Source organism: Benincasa hispida, chromosome 7 (assembly GCF_009727055.1).
Source record: "Benincasa hispida cultivar B227 chromosome 7, ASM972705v1, whole genome shotgun sequence".
NCBI lineage: Eukaryota > Viridiplantae > Streptophyta > Magnoliopsida > Cucurbitales > Cucurbitaceae > Benincasa > Benincasa hispida.
Window position 1 is genome coordinate 24,323,050 of NC_052355.1, and position 10,163 is coordinate 24,333,212.

A 10,163-nucleotide genomic window follows, 5' to 3' on the forward strand; every position below is an offset into this window, starting at 1 on the left:
TCCGGTCATTCCATTAAAGCCTAGCCGTTGCACTCTCTTGGATATTTTTCTATTCACTTGGTTTAACCGTAATCGGTAAGTCGACCATTCACAGGTTGTTCGTAATAAGGGTTGGGTCAATTGTTGTTTTACCCTCAAGATTACATCTTGCTCCTTAAGTTCCACTAATTCTCTAATGAACAATTGGTTTGTGATTCAATCACCAAACCAAGTCCCTCTCAGGCCAATGAGCGGGTGGGGTCCCTTGTTCAAGACTTGGAATCAGTACTTAAGATAACAATCTCTCTACTAACCCTAAAAGTGAATAGAAGTGAAATTCGTCTTGCACCCTATGTCCCTAGCTATTTACCCGGTCTTATCCCTGAAATGGGAGACTTATTGAGCCGGCGCTATTGAGCTAACCTTCACCTATGCAAACTTAAGGATAATCCCGAATAAACAGGAGTTCATAGTTAGATTAGGATTAAGGTTGAGTTACCTAAGTTCATTGTTTTGAAATAATCAGTCTTAAATAGTAAACATCGTTATAAATTAAGAGTGACTTGTTTCTTGGTCTGATCTTACATAAACTCATTGCATAGGACGTCCTCATTCGCAGTCTCCACATGAATGATATAGGAACACATTGTTTGTACTAAATACAAAATGGGCCACATCCAACAATGTTGTCAGAATAAGGTACCCAAGTTTATTCGTTTACTATAGACCGTTTTGGTTATTTACTTGAATTTAATCAATTCTTATGTCCCCACATAAAGTTCAAATATTCATATAATAGCCATGGATCTTAGTTGATTAGATTTTAGTTTTTACTAATGCAATTTACATATTCAATAACATATTTATTGAATAAACCTCAATAACATTTTTATATCAAATAGAATATGTTTAAATTTATAAATTTTAAGTTTTAGGACATACCCAACCCATACGGCTACATGGGTGACACCTTTCGAGTTGGTGTATGGCTGTCCTCCACCCCTTTTACTGCCTTATGAAAAAAGGGCTACTATTGTACATGATTTGGATCGCTTGTTACAGGAAAAGGATGCCATGTTAAAAAGCTTGAGGACGACCTTATTGATAGCGCTGCAGAGAATGATTAAGTCGGCTAATGCTAATAAGAGGGACGTGCAGTACGATGGCAATGATTGGGTAATCTCAAACTCTGCCTGTACCGTCAATTTTCAATCAGTAAACACACCCATCTGAAGCTAGCCCTGCATTTTGTGGGTCCGTTCCAAATCACTGCACGAATAGGTCCAGTGGCGTATCGCCTGGCATTACCCCCAAACGCTGGCATTCATCCCTTCTTTCATGTTTCAGTATTGCAGCAAGTCGTGGGAACTAATTCACCAGCCTTTCCTCTACCTCCATCGTTAGCACCTAATTTACACTGGAAGCCGTGCTTGGACTAAGACAGTCACCAACTGAAGAACGTGTGCTGGAAGTGCTCATTCACTAGGCGAATAGTCTGCAAGAGGATGCTACATGGGAACCAGCTGACGTGATCAAAGCTCAATTTCTGGAATTCCACCTTCCTTGAGGACAAGGTGGCTCTTTGGAGGGCGGGTAACGTTAAGGCCCCGGGAATTAAAGTGTATAATATATATATATATATATATATATATATATATATTCCACATTTTACCAATATGCTTCAAAACTACCAATACGACGGAAGGAGCAAAGTGTAATCTAAGCTTAGGCCACACTATAGTATTATCTGGTGAAGGCTCTTAAAATGAAGTTTGATCATCATAGGTCAACAAAGAAATGGTAGTTTTTGGAGTCAACTGCTATGAGCTTCAATGCGGCAACTTCTGCTGCTAAAGACCGAGAGCCAAAGAAAAAAAATATTAAACCAATGCCAAAGATGCTCTAAAGAACTGAGTTTGGGCTTCTTTGCAACAAGGTACATATAGTTTGCAAGTATAAATGTAAGCAACAATACTCCTCCTAAGGCTTGAAAAATCCTTCTCGTTGATCAAAATCTTAGGCTCCTCGAAGACCAATCAACCTTCGTGAATTGAACAAGAACAAGTGAAGAACACGCTATCACAGATAGTTCAAATAGCTCAAAGAACTTCTAATTGAAAACAATGTAGTTCTATAAAAATTTTGTAAAGTTCACACGATAATCTCACAAAACAATTGATGTGGCAATCCTAGCAAGAGAATTTCTTGAACTTAAATAGCACAATAAAATGATGAAAAATATCCTCATATAAAAGCGTTAGTTCACCAGAAAGAAAAACATCCCAAATGAAATATTTTGCAGAACAAGGGAAATAAGGAAAGAAATATTTTGTAGGTTTGGCATGAAGGAGAACATCCTCTGAGACAAGATCCACCAAGGACAAAACCCAAGACAACTCCTAAAAACAACTCCTAAAAATTCAAGGAGTCATCACCAACAATCTAAAACAAATATATTTAGCCAATATCACATTTCTAACAAAACTAATCAAAATTGAATTGAATTGAACCGATGACATATATATAAATTTAAAAATTAACTGTAACCTTGGGTATCTTTTTGTATTGATTATAATTATTATGGTGTATCATGTATGTTTGTTATTTACAAAAGGAAAAGTTGCAAATATAGATATTAGACCCAAAGTATTAGTGGATATAACATAATGTTAAAAAAAACTGCAAATATGGCCAAATTTAAATAGTCTATTAGGGATAGACCATATTATTGATAGGAGTCTATCAGTGATAGACTATATCACTGGTAAGAGTCTATCAATGATATAGCTGATAGACGTGAGAGTCTATCAACAATAGAAGTCTATCGCACTTGTTTATATTTGCAATTTTTTTTAAATGATGTTATACACTTGATTATTATTCCTAAAGATGTTACCAATTGCAATTACCCTTAATAGTATAAAAACCAATTCAAAACAAAAGAAATTTTAAAAAAAATAGGAAGGAAGAAAAAAGCCAAAAATTGAGAACAAAACCAATAATAAATCAAATCAAATAATAATTCATTCATTGGTTTTGTTCTTCATTGGAAATCATATGGATCTATTCTTTATAAAAGATTTAGTTTTGTTCTTAATTGGCTCCTAAACCGATAAAATCAAACCAACTTTCAACCTTAGTCACTGTGGCCATCGCAATCATGTGAATGTCCTTCACCCAACTTAAGCAGCTGGAATTGCTGCCACCAACAACTTAAATTTGAAAACAAGGGGTTCAATGAAGATTTTAAATGTTTCTATCTTTATTTAATATAATTTTTATTTTTAAAATATAAAATTCAAAATATCGATACAATGAAAACATACAAATATTGTTTTTAGAATTTGAACTATTTGTTTGAATCACATAATAATAGTTTTCAAAAATCGAATTCGACTTATCGGCTAAATACATAGTGGATCTAAAAACATAATGGAAAATTACAATGACTAATAAAAAAATATAAGGGTATTAGCACACATAGCAATGGTTTTCCAAAATTGCAAATATAGTAAAAAAAAAAATTAAACTTGATTCCCGACTTTTTACTATTATGATTCTACCCTCATTTGTATATCAATAAATAGATATGATATACTTCATATTTTGGTATATTAGTTGATATCTTTTATATTTGGTATATCAATCAATTGATATATTTTATTTAGAGAATATCATTTATATAACTAACATATCACGACTTTAACTGTGTCATGGTCAACATTGTTTATTCGATTATGTTAAATATTATTTTTATTTTTGTTTCCTTTTGAAACAAAATTATTTTCATCCGATTATTTCAATTTGATGTTAATGGTATATGTTAAATGCATTAATTTTGTCAAATGATATAACAAATATAAATTATATTAGTTAGTAATCTATTTTATTTTCAAAACTTTTATATGATTTTTAATGGTATATAAGTTATATTTAATTTGGTATATCAATTATATAACAAATACTTCATATTTCATACATTAATTTATTGATATACCCGATTTAGAGAGAAAAAAAATGATATTGTTAATATATCAAATATGAAGTATATCACTTAAAAGGATACTCAAAAGCATGCATTGATATTGCAATTGTATATTGTTGGAGTTAATGTCCTTGTAGTTTGTAAAGACAAATTATATATCTAATAAAATAAGAGGTATTTTATTAATGTCTAGACTGCATTAAACAAATCCAATAAATTAAAATCTAAGGTTGTTTTATGAAACTTAAACATGTATATGGAGACATATAGGTGGATCACATTTAAATGATAACCTAAACGGTCTGTAGTAAATGGATAAGGTTGATTACTTTATCCTGGTAACACTACAAATACAACTACTTTGTAGATGTTACAAATGTTGTAAAGTGCTACAAATGATATGATCCTGATCATTTATGTGGAAACATGCGAACAACGTATTTTATTCAAAAAGTTTGTATAAAATCGGACGACGAAATGAATAGTCTCTATATAACACTGTTGTTAGAAGAGACTTACATTTCATTAGGATAACCATAGGTGACTTGACCTTAATCCTAAATGAGTTATGAACTTCTTTTTATGAGAGCAATCAGTTAATTTGTATAGAAGAGGGTGACCTTGTTAGCCCACTCATCAAACCTATCATTTTGAGAACTTGTTCGAGTAGGGAGTTGGGAACATAACTACACAAGATGAAATTCACTCCTTTTCTAACCTTAGGGAAAGTAGATAAATTGCTCCTTTAATAGCCGATTCCAAGTCTTGAACATTGAGGCCTCAACATCTCACTAGCCCAAGAGGTGTTAGTTTATAGTTAGACTATAAATTGTTTGTTTATTAGAGGGATCAATGGTATTTAAGGAGTTAGATATAACTACAGAGGTAAAACAGTATTGTGAAGGTCGACTCACTATTGATTAGTTATATCTGTGGACACGATGCGAAGAGTGTAGCTGTCGGTTTTTAATGAAGTGACCGGTAATTAATGAAAATTTATTAATTTAATTAAAGAGTTTAATTAACTAATTTTATATTATTGAAACTTCTAATTTATAGATCCATAAAGTCCCTTTGTTAGCTAACTAAAGAATATATAAGATGAATTATTTGAATGGTTGAAATCAATTACATTATGAGAACAATCACACTTCCAAAGTATGAAATAGCTTTTTAAAAACTAAAAAGTGTCCCACATTTGGGCGAAATTTGTCAAATAGCAAGACGGAAACACCGAGTTCTAGTTGTTGTTGTTGGGCATCTTTTGTTGACTCAAAATTCTAATATCTTCAATCAAACAGTCAAAATTGACTAAAGATGATCCACCAGGGTTCACACTTTGTCTTGCCAAATTAGCCATTTCAGTCGCCGATCTCATGAATTCCTCTTTCCTATTCACCATAACATCATTCACCATCTTCGTTATCGTTTCTCTGTCGCACAAATCCTTCATATCCAAACCCAAATTCCACACATTGCTCACAAATCTACTGTTCACCTGTTGATCATATTTATACGACCAACAAATCATCGGCTTCCCTTCAACTATACTCTCCAATGTCGAATTCCAACCACTGTGAGTCAAGAACCCACCAACTGCTTCGTGGGAAAGCACTTTCTCTTGCGGTGCCCATCCCACCATGTACCCTCTCTGTTTCGTCCCTTCCTCCAACTCCGGCGGAATTTCAATCTCCCCATTTTTACCCATCACAAGGTCCGGCCGTATGACCCACAAAAATTTCCTCCCACTATTCACCAAACCATGCCAAAACTCCATGAGCTCGCGATTACTCATCACTGTAATGCTTCCAAAACTGACGTAAATGACGGATCCCGGCGATTGATTGTCCAGCCACGACAGACAGCTCCCATCGACCTCCCAGAGATTGTTCAGAGACTCTGTTTCGTGGGAAAGTTTGGTTTTGAGAAGGGCATGGAGGGGTCCAATGGAGTAGAGTTTGGGGCATAAAGTTCGAATGTTTGAGAGAATGGGTCCTTCCAAATCTTCGAATGAGTTCATTATGAGGGCATCGAATTTAGTGCTACGAATAAACGCATTCACAATGAATTGAAGAATTGGGTCATTGTTTGGGTCAGCGACTCTACAGAAACTAGGTAGATCTCTGCATCTGAGAAGATTCTCCATACCCGGAACGTTATTTAGAATCCTATCCATATCTTCTTCCCCTATTAACATAGTAATTGATTAACAGAATTAGCCAAAATTCAACAAAGCTACTGAAGAAATTAAACTTTGGTACCTTTAATAGGGAGTTGCCCCTGTTTGATGAGATTAGGAACAGAAAGGATAGTCCAGGAAGAACAAGCACCAAAAGCGCGGAAACAAAAAATGGGTACTTTAACAAAATCGTCGTCGAGGTCGAAGAGGAAGCTGAAGAAGCCGTCGAGAATCAGGCAAGTGAGATCGGAGCCGAAATGGCCTGAAACAAGCATGCCTCTAAAGAGGGGTTTGGTAACGGATACAAATGAGTTGAGCATTTCAAGCAAGTGGTGGGAGAAGGTGCGAGGGTGGGAGAGAGGAAGGCCGTCGGAGATGGTTCGGAATTGGAAGGCCGGAAAGCGAGAGAAGCGGCGGAGGACATCGGAGTGGTGGGTGAGCTGGCGGTGGGAGTGTTCGGTGGTGAGGAATGTGACACGAACGGAGGAAAGGGAAAGGAGCTCGGCGAGCTTGAGGAGGACGTTGATGTGGCTTTGGGCGGGAGCTGAGAAGAGAAGAACATGGGGAGAGCATGTTTGCGGTCCTTCCATGGCGGGTGATAGAGTTTGTGTCTATGGAGGCGCACGGAATCTACTGGGGACACCTCGATTTTATAGAGATTTGGGAAAAGGTTAAAGAGCTTATTTATTTATTTTTTTATTTTATTTTTTTTAACTTTGAAATAATATAACAATTATTAAATAAATCTGGATTGTAAATATTGTTTGATGTGTATAGATATTAAATATTTGAGATTTAAATGTCTAACATCATATACTCTATAATTAATGTATATCACTTAAAAATATAAGTTGATTTACTAATTTTGTATGTAAAACTAAAATTAAATAAGTATTTAATTAAGTTGTAAGAGAATGAGTAATTTAGTCCTAAATTAAATTTAGTATTATTTAATATATTGTTATATTAATTAATTATTTAATACTAAAATAAATAAATATTTTAAATTAAAATTAGAATATTTAATTTAATTACTAAAAGTAATTAAATATATATAAATTAATTCAAATACTAATAATTAATAATAAAATCTTATAATATAAAATATCAATTGTAAATTTACTAGTTGAAATTATTAAATCAAAATAATTATTTATAAAATTCATATTTATTTATTAAATAATTCGACTATATTTTTACTATTCTTCCATGTATAAAAATTCCGCTTGGGTAAAGAGTATTAGAAAATCTATGTATGAATTTTAAAATTTCTTTAGATAATAATATTTTGTGTTCAAAAAATAAAATCATATGATACAGATAATGATATTAAATATTTATCTAAAATCCCATGACAAAGCATGTGAAATAAATATGTCCTGAGTGATATAACTTTGAAGATTTGGCTAAACGCATGTTCTAAACTTTAGTCCATCATGTGTAGGTGTTTTTTTTAAAGGAAAAAAAAGGCCAAAAAGCTAGAAACATAAATACATTTAATAACCATTTCTCATTCTTTGTTTCTGGGTATTTTTCTTTACTATTTTGGTTTTTTTTTTTCCATTTTTTCATAATTAAAATATAATTTAGTACATGCCAAAGAGAGTTTAGTTCAATGATAATTGACGTAACCTTGTAATTAAAGGTATATCCAAATAAAAAAAATATATTTTTTTAAAAAAGATAATTTATATATTACAAATTCTTATTGCTTATAAGTATACTAAAAATTAAAATACAAAATTTAAATTAATAGTTAAATATTTTCGATCAGATTATCGATGGATCAGTCTCTTCTGATAAATTTTCGTGTAGTCGATGAATTAAATAGAAAAAAGTTTGTTAATTTCATGTAGCCGGCAAACTAAATAGATTGTTGAAGTATAAAGAAGAAAAACAGATAAAGTGAGAAGAAACGTAGAAGGAAAAAGAAGGGAAAAAATAAAGAAAGGGAAGCATTGCAAACACTGGGAAGGCCAATGCAGGGACATGCATTGTAGACCGTGTAGCGACTGTAGACTGATTTTTTTTTTTTTTTTTTTAAAAGAAAATTAATGTCGATCGATTCTATCAATTTGAGCTGTTTTTTAGCTCATCGTTTAAGAAAAAAAATATTTTTTAAAAGAATATTTTTTTATTTAATTTTTTTTTTATAAAAATTGATTAACATATAGATGAAAGCTATTTTGAATGATTTGAAATATTTTAATTTTTTTTTGAAATAACTCATTTTTTAATTTAAATACTTAAAAATATATTTCAAACCCATTTTAAATTGACCGATTAAAATCTAACTACCCCAGAAGAGAGAGAGAAAAGTACGATAAATGCTAAAATGCACGTTTTTTTGTGTGAAAAAAATGAAACTTTTGTATTTTCATAAATTTATGACAGGTTTAATGTCACTCATCTACTACTATTATTAACCGTGACGTAATTAATTTTTTCTTCTCAAATTAAAAGTTGATTTTTTTTTTTAATAATCACAAACCCTACAAAAGTGTTTTTTTCTCTGACTTTTTACTTTGAAACTACTAGAAAAGAAACCACATTGTTCCAACCATACTCTAATAATTTCTTATTGAAGAGAGAGACGAGCAAGAAAGTGAGTGTAAAACAGAATAACTCAACATGAACGATTGTTGACGTTAAATTGTAAACTACTTTTTCAGGATTTTCAGGTTGCTAAGTCAAGTCTCTTTTTTGTTAGATAGTTGAGCTTTGTTAGGGGATTTCTGTTAGCTAATTTTAGTGTTGTACCACGATGTAATTGATCAATAGAAACACACAGAAAATCATTCATTCGATCTTGTTTTCACATGGTATCAGAGCCTTGCTATTTGGTTTCTTCTTCTTCTTATTCTCTATCATCGCTTTCGTTCGGTCATCGCACCGGTGCCGACCACCCAGAATCCCTGTTCAGCGTGAAGAAGAACCACCCAAATCCCTAGTCCGAAGTCACTGCGAAAAACTCGACCCTCGATCCTCACTGTGAAAAACTTGATCCTCGATCCTGTAGCCACTTTGAAATCCTCGATCGAACTTGATCCTCGATTCTTAATAAAAAAAAACTCGACCTCCGATCTCTAGTCCAGAATTCGATCCTCGATCAAACTCGATCCCCGATTCCCGGTCCAAGAACTCGACTCCCGATCCTCGGTCTAAAACTCGATCCCTAATCCTTGGTGCAGAACTCGACCCTTGATCTCTGATCCCCAGTCCAGAACTCGACCCTCGATCTCGGTCTAGAACTCGACCCTTGAATCCCCGATTCCCAATCTCCGATTCGGTCCAAAACTCGATCCTCGATTGAACTCAATCCAAGTCTTGACTCGTGCCTCATACTACTATAATTCTTTTTCTTCTGCATTATAAATGGAAAAAAATGACATCTTTCGTCCTATCAGCACAATCCTTGATGACACCAACTATATTACCTAGGCCTATCAAATGGAGAGCTTTTTGATTGGTCGTAAATTATAGCGAGTGGTAACAGGTGACGTCGTTAAGCCTGTCAAAGGAGCCACTGAAAAAGACAGTAAATTTGTAGATAGATTAGAAGACTGGGACAACAAGAACCATCAGATAATCACCTGGTTGGGTAATACCTCCATCCCAGCTATTCACACTCAATTCGATGCGTTTGACACAGCAAAAGAACTTTGGGATTTTTTGTTCGGATGATTCCAAACTGTGGGTCTTGCCCACTACTATCAACTTCATACTACTCTAGTTGGCACAAGTCAGAAGATCGATCAGTCTGTGAATGAGTGTCTCGCTATTCTTCAACCTATTTGGACTCACTTAGACCAGGCCAAGATCAATCCAGATCATCTACGACTTATTAAGGCCCTTATGGGGCTTCATTCTAACTATGAGTCTGTTCATGTTGTTGGAATTGGTGTCCTAATTCTCCCGCAATCTCGTAGTTTGTAATTTTTATATATTATTATGAATAAAATAAGAGTTATTTTATTTGGCATTTATTCATATGTAATAAACAAAAGCTCCATGGTTATT

At 33.4% G+C, this 10,163-nt stretch overlaps 1 protein-coding gene across 1 annotated transcript; it reads right to left on the minus strand.

Annotated features, from left to right (window-relative positions):
• Positions 1-5,059: 5,059 nt before the first annotated feature.
• Positions 5,060-6,824, minus strand: LOC120081164 (7-deoxyloganetic acid glucosyltransferase-like). Its single transcript, XM_039035846.1, has 2 exons — positions 6,226-6,824; positions 5,060-6,151 (listed from the first exon to the last, which is right to left on the minus strand). The coding sequence occupies exons 1-2, from the start codon at positions 6,731-6,733 to the stop codon at positions 5,205-5,207; spliced, it is 1,455 nt and encodes a 484-aa protein (XP_038891774.1). The 5' UTR covers positions 6,734-6,824; the 3' UTR covers positions 5,060-5,204.
• Positions 6,825-10,163: the final 3,339 nt, after the last annotated feature.